This window comes from Aplidium turbinatum, chromosome 3 (genome assembly GCF_918807975.1).
Source record: "Aplidium turbinatum chromosome 3, kaAplTurb1.1, whole genome shotgun sequence".
NCBI classification, from domain to species: domain Eukaryota; kingdom Metazoa; phylum Chordata; class Ascidiacea; order Aplousobranchia; family Polyclinidae; genus Aplidium; species Aplidium turbinatum.
The window spans coordinates 33,266,155-33,284,099 of NC_137474.1; the positions used below are offsets into that span (position 1 = coordinate 33,266,155).

The 17,945-nt window shown below is 37.1% G+C and overlaps 1 protein-coding gene across 1 annotated transcript; it reads left to right on the top strand.

Moving 5' to 3' along the window:
• Nucleotides 1-620: 620 nt before the first annotated feature.
• LOC145767471 (uncharacterized) lies at nt 621-16,418 on the top strand. Its single transcript, XM_082579295.1, has 7 exons — nt 621-1,112; nt 1,511-1,577; nt 5,057-5,313; nt 5,548-5,718; nt 7,417-7,546; nt 8,066-8,126; nt 15,117-16,418. Exons 1-7 carry the CDS (start codon nt 711-713, stop codon nt 15,250-15,252), a joined length of 1,224 nt encoding a protein of 407 aa, XP_082435421.1. The 5' UTR covers nt 621-710; the 3' UTR covers nt 15,253-16,418.
• The last annotated feature ends 1,527 nt before the right edge of the window (nt 16,419-17,945 follow it).

Here is a 17,945-nt window from a genome sequence, read left to right on the forward strand (position 1 = left end):
ATGGGAGACAATTTCCTTCTGGTGTGTTTCATTGCATTTCCACCCCGCACTTCCTCCTTCATAATAGTCCATTCCAATGTGTCTGACGTCATCATTTTTTCCGGTTGACCAACAGGGCGTCTTGTGGAAGAGCACCGAACCTTTATACTCTTAATCATTTTCCACCATTATATATTTTCATCATGTATGTACCCGTATTTCACTACCAGACCTGTCTTGAATGAAGAGCCATGAAAACAATGTAGATAATGTGATGATAAATATGTTTCTCTTAGCTAAAGTAAAAAAGACAGAGGTAGTTTTTTTGTTTATAGGTGGTCCAAGATATATGATATTGATTGGACTAGACTCTAACCACCAGTCATTGGTGGTTCAATGGTTTGATACACAGAGTGGTTATTGAGCTGGTCATTCCATCCTATGATGTATGATAATATCATTATGTTTTTGACTAAAGCGGAAACTTGCACACCAGGTCCGTTATTTTTCACCAGAATGTGTCCTCTTTGTGCGTCTTTGAGAAATAAGGAAGTCTAATTAATGAATATTTACTTAACTAAGATGGTCAATACTTGTATTTTGTAAGAATGCAACTTATGTTTTGTTTTCACAGAGCACGACAGTTTAAGTGCTCAAGGTATTTTGTTCAATTTTATCTTGATATTGCTTTTATCAATACGGTGGGCCTATTGCTGATTTGTGTTTCAAATATGATGAAGAGATCCTTGCCCTTTCAAGATGATTATTCTGATACTGAAAGACGCTATCAAGATGAATATTCTGACACTGAAAGAGAAGTAACTGATGCCCGACAGTTGATTAGACGCTATCAAGATGAATATTCTGACACTGAAAGAGGAGTAACTGATGCTAGGCAGTTGATAAAACACTTTCAAGATGATTATTCTGATACTGAAAGAGGAGTAACTGATGCTAGGCAGTTGATAAAACACTCTCAAGATGATTATTCTGATACTGAAAGAGAAGTAACTGATGCTAGACAGTTGATAAGACGCTATCAAGATGAATATTCTGACACTGAAAGAGAAGTACCTGATGCTAGACAGTTCAAGTCAAAAAACTTTAAATCAATATCTGCAATTAAGCAAAAGGTAACCTACAGTGATTTTTTGTCTGATTTATGCTTTATTTTACTTGATGTTGCTAATGAACCACTCTACTGCAGCTGTAGTGTATTTGATTGTGTTATATGAAGGGACTAATGTACATTGTACAAGATTTTAAATGATGGATTAATATCCTAAGCTGATATGCAAGGAAGTCAGTTACGGTATCAATGAATATGCTAATCAATCAACGAAAATGAAGGCCGAAGGGTCTATAGATAAACTTATAAAGCAAGAATTATAAGGTATATGTACTTTGTGTAACCTGCATAACCAAAATGTGCAACACATAAATAATTTCCCCACTGCAAAATAGGCAATATTATTAAAACACAACAATATGAAAGAAGTGGCATAACACTTTTTTAAATCTCAACTTACAGACTGCTTCACCATCACGTCCCAGAGCAGAGCCTTGGCCAGCTAAAAGATCAAGAAGACCTTCACCAGGTTTGCAGTATAACAAAGAACTATTTCTAAATGATATACACCACACTGATTGTTTTGTTGGTTGGACCCATGAAAGTCTGTATTTCTACAAGGTTTCTATCTGAAATATTTATTGCTTTACATTCACCGTGGGCCTTTCTGAAGTTCTTAAATCGATACCTATCACCTGATAAAAACTATGGCATGACTAAATGAATTATTTACAATAGTCTTAATCACTGGTTCACAACAAATGTAGGTAAATATTACCTTGTGGAAAAATCCACCCGATGAGTTATTAATATTGCCTCAGATAAAATTCATCTGGTAAATATTCTTAAAAAATTGAAACTAATTAGTGGAGGGGTTATTTGCTGCGGTTTACGGTTAACTTGACTTGATTGAAAAAGACCGGAATGGCCCGTTTCGGTTAGTCCGATTCGGTGAGTCCGATCCCGATTTGGTGATTTTTTCAATTTTTTTTTTAAATTATCGGGTACCGTAGCCTAATTATCATTGCCGTATTAGGGTTAGGAGTTAGGGTTAGAGGTTAGGAACTCACCGAACAGTAGCAGACCCGAAAAAGACTGATTGCATTTTTTAATTCAACGCAAAAAATGATTCAGAAACAGTCAAAACATCTTTAACGCGGCACAGTGTAATTAATATTGGCGCCATAGACTCCTTAAGTAAAGGACTGGAAACTGACGATCTCGGGGTTTTTAACTTAAGTCTGAATGATTAACTTGAGTCCTGGCTTAAATGACTTCTAGAGAAGCTAGAAACACAATCTTGGATTTCATATTAAGGTTTTTGAGGATGGCGAGTTCAATAGTGTTATTTTCAACACCGTTTGAGGTCATTTTCAAGGTCAAAATATTATATTTTAAGGTCAAATTACAGAATTTTGGTCATTTTTGCCCAATTTTGCGTCTAAATCGTAAAGCAAAACTGTTTGAAAGAAGTCTGTGACGAAATATGCTATTACATAAACATCATATGTATTTCTCAACACTATGGCTATTATCTAAAAGAGTCAATGATTACAATATAATACACAAATTGACAATACATAACAAGATAACACTATAATAGACAATGTCTATCACTAGTTGGAAAGCTTTTCTTGCCCCCTGAGGCATCCCAAAGGCTTTTCTTTGTCACTTACATTGAGGACATAAGCTTTCAATTGAATGTTAGCTAAAGTAGTACAAGCAGCATTATACTACTAGCTAAGGGTGCATCTACAAAGGTGTTCCCGACAATTTTCACCAAATCAAACGTCATATAAAAACCGTTATGGTCTACTTAACCTAGCTGGCATCTTACGTCATGGAAATTGCTAGAAAATGTCCAAATATTGCACCATCGGTCGTAAGACCTGATGAAATATTGCATTAGCCGCTTGAACACCTGTTTGAATGACTTCATAATTGTCTTTCATTATTGCGTCACAGTTACTGTCTACGTGCATTTGAGATATCGCAAATTATTCTAGTCATTCGTAAAATTGTTTGTTGGAAGTCAGTCGCACTCGCAAGTTTAACTGTTTGCTTGGTGCTTGCTAGCTGGACAAAATTTCCGTCTTTTATCCAAGTAATCTGTTCTGTAGTGACAGTTTTAGAGGCGTACGGTGTTGCGTCTCATTTTCGATAGCCGCGGGCTAATTTTACAGGAATACACTTTTGAATAGACGTTTCAAAAGAGTGTTTATTTTTCGGTCATTACATGCAGACGAGCGGATTTGGGAATCTTATGTTACAATTTTCCCACGAAGAGATTATGGTTTACCGCTGTGACCAAAAGGATAACAACTCAGCAAAATGAAACCGGCAACGCATTTCAGTCTTGCCATGCAAATTACCGCTTTGATTTCAATAAATTGTTACGTCACAAAGGCTTGGAACCGCAATGTTTTGCTAGGGCATATGAAATCACCAAAATATTTCCGAAAATAAATAAAAAGAACTTCAAAGAACTTACGCAGTGTAGAGAAAATATCTTACACAATAGATGCAGTAGGTGCACAATATCATATTTCGTCACAGACTTCTTTGAAACAGTTTTGCTTTACGATTTAGACGCAAAAATGGGCAAAAATGACCAAAATTCTGTAATTTGACCTTAAAATATGATATTTTGACCTTGAAAATGACCTCCGGTATTGTTGAAAGTAACACTATTCAACTCGCCATCCTCAAAAACCCTAATATAGAATCCAAGATTGTGTTTCCAGCTTCTCTAGAAGTCATTTAAGCCAGGACTCAAGTTAATCATTCGGACTCAAGTTACAAACCCCGAGCATGGGAGGTTCCAGTCCTTTACTTAAGGAGTCTATGATTGGCGCTGATAAAGCAGAATAGACAAATTAATGTGAGAAAGCCATAGTTTTACCGCTACTACTATTTTCTACTTCTACTACCGGTATGCAAATGAAACTACCACCATATAAAAAATAAGAAAACAATTGGTTTTAGTGAGAAATAGCCAAGTCTCATTATTTTAAGTGCATAAAACAATTTTTATATTTTTGTTTGTATAAAAAATGAAAATTGAAATTGCTTCCGTGACAAATAAAATTACTACCTATCTTCGAAATTAAATTTTCTTTGTTTTTCAGCATCTGAGGATGTTAAAATATATTGTGTCATCTTGGGAAAACAGTAAAGAAAGCGTAAAAATATAATTTTTAGAAAAATTTATTTAAACATTCGCCAAAAGTTAGCAAAACCTGAAAATTTCTGCAAAATGTAACAAATCAGGCCGTATCTTTAGGTAGCCAATAGCCATGCTACCGTATTCAAAAGGACGATTATTTTAGTACAAAATAATCAAATCTCGCGTCATTTGCGCGTTGCGTCATTCATGCATTGCAGGGGTCTGCTACTATTCGGTGAGTCCGATTCGGTGAGAGCCCTATTTGGTGATTTTTTTGAATTTTTTTTTGAAAATTATCGGATACCGTAGCCTAATTATCATTTCCGCTTTTACATCGTTTTAACGTCGCTAAACGTTGAAATAAGAACCCTTAAGCCCTAACCCTATAACGGCAATGATAATTAGACTACGGTACCCAATAATTAAAAAAAAAATCACCAAATAGGGCTCTCACCGAAAAAGGCTCTCACCAAATCGGACTCACCGAAACGGGCCATTCCGATGGCATTCGGGCCTTGCGTCTTAGGAATAGCGTCATTTGGACCACGGCATCAAGTCGTGTATCCTATTTACTAGAGTGGGTTTTTAAGGGTTGCCGTTCACAACTGGAGCTTCGCAAAATTCTTAAGTAAACTCTAATCGCCAAAGTTTTGTCATTTGCTAACTTAAACATTAACAACCTAAATAAAGCTTAAAATAGAAAGTTTTGGTTTTGAATTACCTAGAAAAGTCTCTACTAAGGTTTAACATCATATGGTGTAGCCCTCTTTCAAGTAGACAGCATTGTTGCAGTTAGAATTGGTTAATTTAGTAAAATAATTGCATTGTATATATCAAACTAGACAACGGCCATCGTAACCGACAACATGACAGCGCACGACACCATTATGGTAGATCCACTCCCCATGACAAGCATCGGTCCTATGAAAGACCTTTCTCCAGGTCTCCGCCTCCAGGAATTCCTTGCTCATCAAGAGATCTTTCTCCGCCACAATGCAAGGTTCAGCAACGTAAAACGCAGCCCGCAAGAAAAGAAACAAAGCCAATGAGCTTAAAAAAGTGCACCAAGTTTCATTCAAAAGATCTTATAGACAATAAGGTACCATCTTATTCTTAACTAATGCACCTGTGCAAGGACCTTGTCATCATGTTTAGTGAAACCATAAGTTTTAAGACTGCTTTTTCTGTTTATATCTTAAGGAAAAACAAAGTGGTTGTGGTTTGGTTTTGAATTTGTGTCTTCGGACTGACAAAGCCTATTCCTGGCAATTTCGCATACTGTACTTGTAGAGGCTTTTAACGCAAGGCCGGTCACCCTTTCATTATGATTTAGAGTAAAGATAATGATGGACTTCGGAGGTTCACACTTGAAGGGACAAAGGTCGTAGTCTCCGATACTCAACATGATGTAACCGAAGAGGGTGAACTTCCACAAGTCACACTTGATGGAACCAAGATATTGGTCTCCAATCTTCACCCTATTGTAAACGAAGACGACATTATGGTAGGTTAGCTTTGTTGTAGCCTACTAATCCCAGTACAGCTTTCTACTCATTATGGTTCAGACGAAAACACAACCTTCTATCTGGTACTGTGGTAGTGTGGTTCATCCACTTTTAGCGAAAGGTTTGTGTATCTTGGATGGTGAAACTAAACACTGGATTCTTTGTAATAGCCTCTCATTGTAGTCCAAGGAATATCTCCCTCATGGGCTGGTAAACGGATAGACTTCACGCGACGACGACAAATCGAGATCAAGTGACAAGAGTTCAATTCTCGGCACGGACGCACAGTTTAGCAGCGAATGTTATGGATAGCAGAGCGGATTTATTGCGAACCAACTGTTGGTGACTTCAAAAAGGACACGACGTCATTTATCATGCGACAATCAATAACTTACGTTTAACCACTTTATTGAGCTGTGGAAGACTCGTGACATAATCAGATGTCGGAACCGACTGAACGGACGAAAGTCGCGACGATTCTGGCGTGTTTCTCACATTTTGTTGTTTCTTCATGTTCAATAAGTTGCCAGCGGGGCTTCGTCTTGTAATCTCGATGACTATAAACATAATTCCCTTGTTTGGTGTGATAGTATTTATGATCAAGTAAAACTGCGTCATGATTAAATATATTAATGTATGATCAATCATCTTATGATGAAATGGTTGTACACTGTGGACTGGCGGTACCGGTACTGTACAACGGTAAACCCTAACCGGTCAGCATATGTTAGCCATACTTTGGTCAATACTTTTTAATTAGGCCTACCACTTTCCACGATTTTAATTAAAAATTGCACTGTGACATTTCAATATTTGTTTTACTTTTGAGGGTTAGATGTGTCAACAGCGATTTTTTAAGATGCTGGTTAAGATAATCGTGTGGTTAGTTAAATAAGAATCAGTTTGCACCAAGTTCATCCAGGTAAAAGTAATCGACGGTTATAATCAGTTTTTGTTTGTTTGTCGTATCCAGGCTTACACCTGGTGGTTGAAGATTTAGATTAAGTGGACGGGAAGGCAAGGAAGCCAATCTTCGTGTCCACCTTCAGGCATGCCTTTAAGTGTCCTGCCACAGACACAGCCGCATGCTCTTGAGCGGTGTCGAACCGGCGCCCTTTCGATTGCCGTTCCAGTGTTCTCACCACTCGGCTATGCAGCCGACATATAATCAATGAATTATGGTTTATGCATAAGAAAAAAAATACGCTGTGTGATCGGCTGATTTTCTTGATTGGTAAACAATCTGCGGTTGGTGCATACGGCCCTAAATATTTAACGCAGTTTTTCTCAAATGTTTTTCAGTTTTCTCTGACTCAGATGAGTCCGCCGAAGGTTCTGAATGAGCCCGCAAGCACGTCAACTTTAGCAAATAATTTTTTTTTAATTTCTGCACTTGTCGCGTAATATTTTTTCAACTGGTGTGATTATTTCCATAGCGTAATTTCACAAAGCTTTCAACCAAATGGTGGATTGAACAATGTCAATTATATTTTCCCCATGCCCAAAATTGGCCACTTAGCGCATTTGAAAAACGAAATAGAGGACGCTTGAGAATCTGCACGCTCTTCGTCGATTTAAGGTCTAGGATCGAATCTTTCTTAAGTACCGGTACCTGAGAAACTCTGTTTCTGAATTGGATATTATCATTTTTTTTGTTAAATTTTAATATAAACAAAACTACGCATTGAATCTTACAGGAATTGTTCAGCATTCTCGGTCCCATCCGACGTTCTCGATTGATAGAGCCAGGTAAAGCTGAGATTGTGTTTGTACACAGGGACTGTGCTATGATAGCTTCTGAAAGATACAGTGGGGAAAGATTAGATGGTAAGTAATGATAACGTTGATGCTTTTAATTAAGTCCATACAACTTTTGGGGATTGGGTTGCTGCTGGGTGCTACTTTGGAGATTGGGGTGCTGCTAATTCGTGTGAGCTAATGTTAAGCTTCTCTTCAAGTTACTTTTATCAGTGTTTTTTTTTTTTTTTTGCGCAATTTTTTTGTCAGTGAGACACAGTAAGACTACTACGAGACACTGTAGGTTCTCAAAAGCTGTTGTAATACAATTTTTTAGCCTCTTAGATAGCTGTTGCAATGCATTTTTACTTGATTTGTTGACCAGCTCAGTGGCCGAGAGATTATCGCAGGCCTTAGATCGATTCCAGGTCGGGTCATACCAAAGACTTTGTTCTTTCATACATAACGCATGAGAATAAGTTGGGTAATATTGTGATGACTTCCTAAATCTGATAAAAAAATATCTTTGTCGCTAAAATGACCTTAGCAGTTGTAGAGAATGACAATAAATAAACCATAACATTATTGCTTTTACGTGATTTGTTCCAGGCCAAGTCATGCAAGTAACTATTGTTGATCAAAAAGTCTCTGCAAGCGAATCTACTTACAGGTAGGCATAAAGCAATCTTCATTGTTGTGAGCTTGAACTGTACACACACAGAATCCATTTTGTTGTGCGTTTGACGTTTGTGTTTGCTCCATTGACAAAAGCTCTAACCACCCAGCAAAACTTGTCATTTTCACATTGTCTCAACGTAACGATGTAAAGTTTTAAGTTGCTAGCTTTGTTGGCACTATAGGCTACTACCGCTCAGTCGATGTCATTTTCGCTTTTAGGGCCTTTGACATATTGTCGCTATGTTATGTTTGTTGAAGTGGTAAAGGCGTGGTTAAATCAACTTTACTGCGCTTATTGATTAACCATTGGACTATTTGCTAAGGAACGTGACTGATAGCCATCTCTCCACTCACACAGCAGCATTTTTACATTTTGCTTGTATCCGAGAATTCCAGTTCATCGTGCTAATGTATGATTGGGCTGACGTGTATTTGCTTGGTTTAATGTATGAACGTGTACTCGTAATGGTCGATGCGCATTTGCCGATTCACCACTGTTTTGTATCTGCAAGCATATTCTTGTACTTTCAAGTAGGAGGAGAGGGGGTATTCGGCTTGTTTTTCTAATTTAACTTTACCCCTGATTTGAAGATACCACAGTATATTCTAAGAACCAATAAAAAATCAACCAGGTTTGGTAACTACAAAAATTTATTGGTAGAGCTTTCGCCGCCGTAAAGGCGGCTTCATCAGTACTCTTATTCAAATAGAATCATAATATGTCTGTTGATTCTATTTGAATAAGAGTACTGATGAAGCCGCCTTTACGGCGGCGAAAGCTCTACCAATAAATTTTTGTAGTTACCAAACCTGGTTGATTTTTTATTGATTATTATACGTTTGGTTGAATCCTCTCACATGGATCCTACAATTATTGATGATTAGCAATTCCCATAACACCGAGAAGCCAGAACTGAGGTTAAGAGTCTGCAGAAACCTTTTATTACTATTCTAAGAACCTTGGTAAAAAAAAATTGTGCAGAACAACTTCAACTATCACAAATTGACATGCATTAGGCCTACTCTTTGGCATGATGATCAACATCGGACTTGGTCATTTAACTTCTCACAGTGTCTAAAAAGTAATTTTATGTTGCAACATAGCCTACAGCATGATCGAATGGCTGCAGTGTTTAAAATACGTTCCAAGTAAATATTTCTATGAACAACCCGACGTTTATTAGGCTATTTCTATCGTGGGAGAATAGGTTGCATAGGCTAGGTCTATTGTTAACAATAACATGTTAACTTCAGGGACTTTGACCTGGAGTAAATTTTACATACCGGTATAGGCCTATTCGCACCAAATAATACAGATATATTCATGCACGAAACAGCAAGAAGCCTGTGAAAATTTCGAAATAGATTTTAAGTGGATATGGGAATATTTACATGTCAACTTTTTCGTTAGTAACTAGGCCTAAGCTATAGCCTGTATCTATCTTATCAAAGAAGAACGTTTAAAGTTATGCGTTTGTAAGAATGATATGTACTGACGAAGTCATTGTTGTGTGGCAAACGCTGTGCAATATCCTTGAATCAGTTTCATGTAGTAGCCTACTCTCTGTTTTTTGAATGCAAAATATCTGTATTTTCGGTACGCATTTGCGCATGCGCGTAGTCGTGCGCACAAATTAAAATGACCACTTTATCGTGTTTTACGATGAAACCGACTAAAAAACTGTTTACCTCTGTCTTGCAAGATTTTCAACGTGTTTTAGTGCAGTAGCAAACAATATTTAAACTTTAAATGCCATAAACAAAAAATAACGTCCATGCAATATAAGACATTTTTACGTAATTTTCAGGGTAGGGGGTGGAGGTTTGGTCAAACGTTTCAAAAAAATTATACCAGAAATCTTAGAATATACTGTTGTATCCAAAAATCAAGGCTAAAGTTGAAAGTAACAATATCCCCCGACCCGAGGTTCAAGTAGTATTCGTATACATGACATAGAGGCAGGCTAATGTTTGGACATCTATACCAACATACCAAGATCTCACGAGAAATTAATTGACCCAGCATGATCAGTTGATCACGAACGGAATTAATACAGGATGACTTATTTGTAAATATAAATCTATAATATACAGTAGCGTGTTTTATATTTTCACTATTGTCGATTTTCAAAAAGTCGGGGGTCTAATGTGGGGTTTTGGGTAAAAACTCGACACCCTAAATTTTGTGGGGGCACACCCCCTGATGTTCCAAATAGCCCATTTTCACGTATTTCAAAAACTACTTATGCTCAAGTGATAAAATTGGTGTCAAATATGCAGAAGGTACGGTTTCCTATGACCATTTTGAAAAGTCGAAACTCGAGTTGGGAGCAGAAAAAGAGCTATTTAAGAAAACTCGTTTTTCAGTAATATAAGTTTTAATTTTTGAATGCTAATTTTTGGTGTCTTTTCAAACATGCTTCAACGGTATTTATATATTCGGTATAATTCCATTGTAAAGTCATATTTATACTAGAACGTGACGAAATGATGACTATTTGATGGCACACAATGTCAGTTACCGTACCATAGAGATTGGTAAAAAGGGGACACCGCCTCAAATTTACCGTCCCATCTCAAGATGAACCTTGCACTTCTGTCTTGAAATTGTGTCTGTCGAAAGATGCAGATTTATCTCTGATGGCCACTAAATTGAGGAAGCGGGACGCAACACCGAGTAAATTTATCAGACCAAAACACTGAAGAAGACATAAATGACCCGATAAAGCATGCAAGTCTACAGGGAAGCCATAAAAATATGAAGCGCGGCCCTGGAAGTTCCAAATATCCCAGTTTGCATGTAATTCGAAAATCACTTATTCATTGTAGAGTGACAAAATAAGTGTCCAAATGCGCAGAAGAGATGGTTTCCCATGATCGCTTCTGATTGTCGAAAGATGTGTCGGCAGCAGAAAAAAACTTATTTAAAAGAAACTAGTTTTTGATTACTTTTCAGTTATGACTTTTATTTGAAAATCGAAAATAGTGAAAGTATGAAACACCCTATATGCAGTTATTATAATCAGTGGCGCCGGCAGGGGGGGGGCAGGCGGGGCAGCTGCCCCCCCAATGTTTTGGGCATCATCTTTTTAATTTTTTTTTTTTATTAATACATATTAATATTTTTTTTTAATATTTGGATCCCAACCTCAAGTAAGTCAACTCAAGTTGCAAGGGGGGGGGGGGGGGGGGGGGGTAAAAGCTCTTTCTTTAAAAAAAGTATGGAAAATCTTGATGACTAAATTGTACAGTAGATTAAAAGATTTTCTACAGAAGCAAAGATGTAGACTTTTTAAAGTTTTAACTAACGTCACATTGATGTAGAAAAATAACAACCTGTTAAAATTTTGATCCCTCACACTCCCATGACTTCTTCCGCGCGCATTTTGGCATTGGTTGCTTGCAGTGATTCTTTCACTTAAACAAAACGTTTTGTTTCAGCAGTTTTGCGTTGTTCGATTCTTAAGTTGTAAAGGAGACTCAATTTCTCCAATATTTATCATTTATGTTTCTTCTTTAATCTCAGCAGAGTATAAAACTTGTAAAAGTTTTTCATCCATACGACGTCATGAATGAAATTATATCTCAAATCAGCGTAATGACGTGACATCATCTAAACATTTTACCGAATAATAAATTAACAAATTCGATCGTCAAAAGTGGTTTGGTGGTGGTAAATATTACGTAATGAAAAAAATGTGATAAGGTTGGAAGACATTACGTCATGTATTTTCAATACAAATACGAAGTTTAAAATTTATTCTTTTGTTCATAGTCGTAATCCACCTTCGAAGCGGTACTACAAAGAACAATTTTCGATAAGGGGGGCATCAAGAATAAGTCGACATGACTTTTAACCCTTAGAAGGTTGGGCTCCTGGAATCTTGCTCAGTTTGGGGGGGGGGGGGGCTGTCAATTCTTCTTATGCTTTAGGAGTGATATCTCTGTTATTTTGGCATGGTTTCAAAATTTGGGATTCACTTTGTAAAATTATTCACGCTGAGCATATCCGAAAATTAAAACTATGTGAATTTTAAAACTGCTCATATACGTTGAAATGTTGAGGTCACTTATGAGTGTAATTTGTAGCGTGAGTTTACACATTATTTTTTGGTAGAGTAATGAAGAACGTGCATAGTAATGTTGTGATTAATTTTTTTTACATTATTTTACATACAGCCAATGCCCTTCACGCTGTGAAACAGTTAGGATTAACGAGACATGGGCCAAATTAATTAGGCTACTTTCATCCAGCTGGTGGGAAAATGTTTCACAATAGAATATGAAATATTTCAGAGGATGTGCTGAGAAATGCCTTATATCTTTCAATTTATAACCTTTATTCGCTCAAAATTTCAGCTCAATAGAGGTGAATAAAAGTTAGGAAAAGTCAAGAAATTTCGTAGTTGCAGCCTCAGTGGTTTTAGAGATACAACTGTTGATACAAAAAAGTTGAATTGACAGCCCCCCCCCCCAACCTTCAAAGGGTTTGCATTGAGTCAACAGATCTATGCCTGGTTTACGTCAGTTCCGGGGATCAATGAAATATAAGGTTGTCATCTTCAGTGCAACAAGACCATTGATTGATTGGTTTAGTGAGGATTCGTAGTCCCATTGCTTTCATTTTGAGTGATCATACTGATTTTCAATTTATTCCTACAAGACGTTACGTAATGAAAAAATATATAACTAAGGTTGGAAGACATTACGTCATGTCTTTTCAATTCAAAATGAAGTTTAAAATTTATTCTTTTGTTCATAGTCGTAATCCTCCTTCAAAGCGGTATTACAAAGAACAATTTTCGATAAGGGGGGCATCAAGAATATGTCGACATGACTTTTAAGGTTTACGTCAGCTCCGGAGATCAGTAAAATATAAGGTTCTCATTATCGTGATTGTAAACCGCGGGAAATTTTTTCTCTAAAAAACAGATTCCCGGGAAGTTAAACATTTTTTCCAGCTCTGGTAGAAAACAAGAGAAATTAAATAATATACCACTGTCTTGCATGTCTTGCACCAGTGGCGTAGCCAAGGGAAGGGGGTTCGGGGGTTTCAACCTTTCAAATTGAATTTACGGATGTTAATACATTGTTTACAAGAAAAGTTGTAGCCTATGATGTAGTTTCTCGTCAAACTGTGCAAGGATGCAAGCCATCTGCAACTGCTGAGATCGCTTGTTCGATCTAGATTAACATCTAAACAGCTATTCGTTATACAAAACTTGAATATATCAGAAATAGCCTAAAGTAACTTCATTGTCTCAAAGCTTTTTGTTTGACACTCATCAAGATGTATGACCTCTATGACGCTACATTTTCTAAACTTTGGGTTGACTTCAGAGCATAAAAGTTAGTGACTTACCGGAATAAGATCGTTTTTTGAATCAACCAAGGAGAAAATTGACCTACTAAAACTGTAATAATCTCGCAAAAAAAAGCAATCAACCTATGTCTCTAAAACAAAGTTTGCCTAATTTTAAACGAAACTGCATTAAAAGAGCGAGTTTTGCCAATACCAAACATTCAAATATCTCAGCCAGGAATTAGCAACAAGAAAACATAGAGACTTAGCTTTATTAAGTTACCAAAAAATTCCCAAGAAAACATGATCTTATCCTTTTGCTATGCCACCGGACAGCACCATTTTACAGAAATATTCATACCCACAATTTTGTTGAAAATGCTCTCAGAATGCACCAAACTGAAAGAAATTTTTCAAAATTTTCTGGGGGAGACCCCCCAGACCCCCCGCCGCTACATGTCGCCTTCGGCGAACACGCCATCGGGCTTCGCCCGCAGGCTGTCAACACCCCCCCTTTCAAAATTTTTGACTATGCTACTGTCTTGCACTGTCAATATTTTGCCCCCCCAATGTTGAAGGTCTGGCGGCGCCACTGATTATAATCGAAGCTATTAAGATTTTATGAATATGAAGAAGGTTACCGATTTTTCACAATAGGAAATAGCACAGGGCACTCGAGGTTGCTTTGGAATAAAAGTTGTATAGCTTACTATTGTGTAGTGATGGAACGACCTTCGGCTCCGGTCAAAATACGGCCAGATTTTTCAACACTGGCTCCGGAGATGTGCAAGCTGTGTGTGTGGCTGTGGTCAAGTTTATAACCTTGGATAAATCTAATTTTGTTTTGTATCATTGTGGTAGCCCACTGCAGCTTTACAAGAAAAGGCTGCAGATGTTGTCTGTAACATTGGTTCACCTGTGGCGCCCAAAAAAAAATCAAATTCTCAGAATTCTTTTTCAAAAAAGATGTAACCTAGCATCAACAACACAAAATATTTAGCAGCACAATGTGTTGCAAATTGCAGCATTGAGCTATGAAGGGTTACTTGAAAGTATTTTTTTGTTTTCATTTTCTTTATATAACATTTATTCTACCCTCCCAGTGTCATGTAGGCTACTTCCCAAAAATCTTTGTTGTGTATATGCAACATACGGCGCTACGGGGATTGTAAGATTGAAAACGGAATCAAGCGAATCAATCAAAAATCTTCAATATATTAAAATATATTTTATTATATTAATAACCTTCAATATATTACCTTCAATATATTATATTAAACCTTCAATATATTATATTAAACTACATCGGGTGAATACAAAACATCGCCAAATTTGAAATCTACCCAAAAAATTATTTCTGAATAGATCCTTTCAAAGGACACTAAACATTGCCATAAGGCACTTTTTAAAGCGCTTGGTTGGAACATTGATTATTATAATATAATAATCAATGTTCTTATTATTATAATATAATTATAATAATCAATGTTCATATTAATAATCATATTATGAAGTAGATATTATCAAAGGCCGGAGGTTCTGACCAGAGTTGCAATTTTCTGGCCGGAACATCCTGCCTCCGGCCAAAATGTTGCCTGCGCTGCATCACTAGTATTATCGTGTCAAAATCGTATCAAAAACAAAACAATAACTATTTTCTTATGGTTTCTTTATTCACAGCTCGATAGAAGACACCGAAGAAGTTGTGAGAAAAAGAAAATTCTTAGAGCTTGAACCATCCACACTACGAAGAGCGCTTTTTGGAGTGGGAAACACTGGAACTTCTCGGCCGGTTGCTTTCACCGTAAGTGTTTGATGCGGCGAATTGGGAAGGGACACGTCATCTTGTTTTCAAAGTGCCCTACTGACAATTTTACTTCATTTAACCATTACACAAAATGTCATTAATCATCCAAAATCGGTCTTGTCCCTGCTAGTGGGGGTGACCGATTCTTCCTTTGCAGCAATTACTTTCACTCCTATTCTCTATCTCGTTTTGTTTATCGCATCTTCTTCCTTCAGTCTTACTTTGTCTGCCTCATTCTTCACCTGTTCTTTTTTGAAAGTCCCCGTTTCTTCTTTCCATCTACCTTCAAAATTAATGCTTTTTGAAGAAAACTTCCTTCATATCCTCTCTCCTTAGCACATGCCCTTATCATCATTTGCACTTGCAAGTTGTTCAATAGTCTTCTTCATCTCTAGCATATCCAATTATCCATCAGATCCTCAGTCTTTTCCTCCCTCCTCACTTTTATCCCACACATTTCCCTTCTTACCAAATTTGTAAGTTTACTCTCTCTTAGCACCCATATCTCACTGGCCTACAATATTGGAGGCCGCACACAATTCCGATAGACTTTCCCTTTTATTTTTAACGAATTTTTTTTCCGTTTAACATTTCCATACATTCCCTGAACTTTACCCAACCCAGCCTTGCTTGTCGCAGCTGCTTCGCATCCACCGCTTCCATTTATTTGGTCATCCAAATAACAGATAAGCTATTTGTCACTGCTTTAATTCCATGAGACTCTCTTCGCGATCAACTAAATCTTTTGTTGCTGTTACCTTGGATAAATTCATTTCCTTTTCATCACATTTCCTACAAACAAAGCGCTTTACCAATTTTGCTGTAACAACATTTTCAAAGACTGCAAAATGAATCCGCCATTTCAATAGTTAATTTTGCATCAAATAACGTTTTTCTAGTGTTTTTTGTGATTGCCTGTATGTTGTATTTTATCAGTATTTTTAGCCGACAAACTGTCGCTTTCGAAGTGTAAAATTGTATTTACCATTGCATCACTGTACAATAGGGTGTTTCATTTTTTCACCATTTTTGAAATTCAAAATGCCTGGGGTCCCATCTGGTGGTATTTGGGGAAAAAAGTTTACACCCCAATTTTTTTTCAATTATGACGTCATATTGAGGTGGTCCACAAGGTTTGAAATTTTTGGGCCTCAAAATTTCGAAATTTGGCCGTATCTCCGGAACCACTTGTCATAGATCGACAAAATTAGTATCAAAATGCGCAGAAGGGTCGGTTTCCTATACCTGATGTAGAGAATATTAAGGTCCCTCTGCTTCAGAAAAAAAGTTATTTCAAAAAATCTGATTTTCGGTGTATTTTCTCCTGATGAACAGAGATCAGGTGATCAAGATAATAAGTTTTTCTGTATTTTTCCACTCTTGGAAGCTGCTATTGCATAATAATAGTCCTTGTTTGTTTTGCAAGAGACGAAAGTGTAATTAACTAATTATTGAAGGTATTACTATTATAATGATGATGGCTACGGCTACCCCTCGTCGAGGATATTATAATGTGACCGTTGAGGAAGAGGTATGCTGTTCACCTGCTTTAGATTTTGATTAAGTGTCATTATGGCATTAAGGTCAAGTATTAGTAAGTCGATGCAAAACTTCAAGGAATCGGAGAAAAATGTGCTTCCCCTTAATTCAGATATAGTCATCACTATTTTTTACTTGAGGAAGAAAGTACGGTAGCCGAAACTAATCCCAAAGTTTTTGAAGAAAATACCCCATTTCAAAGATTTGAGAGATGAACTGCTGAAAGATGTAGCTGGCATATAGAACAAAGCTGGTCTTCCAGTGCTTAGCAAACAGAGAATTGAAGCCAAGTTAAAAGATAGAGAAGTAGGCTACAATACAGCAAGAAAGAAAGAAATGAAACGCAGAGGTAATGAGGTTAATCAAGAATGGTTGCAGAACTTGTTCGATATATGTGCATGTAAGTGAAGTGTTCGATCTCCGAAAATCAGGTTGTTTTTCAAAAGAAACTCTCTTGCAGCTGTGAACTCGAAAACCGAGTCCAGGAGAAAGAAATAGCTTTCTTGAAAGATCAGCGAAAAGATCAAAAAATGTTTATCGGTGGCGTAGATGTCAACCATGTAGAAAAGGCTTTGGAACGGGAAAATCATAAAAGGAGGTGGGAAACGAGCAGTGAAGTTGAACAACCGAGCACTTCTGGCATACAATCTGCCAAAGCATCGGCACTACTATGTTCGAAACAGAGAAAAAGAAATGAAGCAGTTAGATGTCTACACAGTAGCGAAAGCGACTCTGATGGGGATATAAATTGGGAAGATGATAGGGAATACGAGCCTCTGAAATCAGCTGTTGGGGAAAAAGTGTAGGCTACAAGAAAGTACATTCTTTTTCAATAAATGATAGAAGTTGTTTACTTGCTGATCGCAGGATGACTTCGGTACGCCAACAGTCAGATCTTATGAGGTCGGTTTTTGGAAACGATCAAATAGCTGCATCACCTTCGACAGCATACCGCCAACGACAAAAAACAGGAGAAAAATCTCTGATGGAAAGTGAGAACCTTCTCAACTCAGCTTCTACCATGCAGTTATGTTATGATGGGCACGTTGTCGATAAAATAGATCGATACGTTTTCTTAGGTCAACTTGTTGATGATAATGGCATGAAGCACGAAAGTGTGCTTGCTGTTAAAAATTTTCCCAAAAGTGTGTCAGTCACTGCAG

What these genes read in the sequence shown, in the direction of transcription:
- LOC145767471 (XM_082579295.1), top strand. Translation starts at nt 711, where the DNA reads ATGATGAAGAGATCCTTGCCCTTTCAAGATGATTATTCTGATACTGAA. An exon ending in AAGATCTTATAGACAATAAG is followed by an intron (nt 5,314 to 5,547) that starts GTACCATCTTAT and finishes ATTATGATTTAG; the next exon opens with AGTAAAGATAATGATGGACT. An exon ending in TAAACGAAGACGACATTATG is followed by an intron (nt 5,719 to 7,416) that starts GTAGGTTAGCTT and finishes TGAATCTTACAG; the next exon opens with GAATTGTTCAGCATTCTCGG.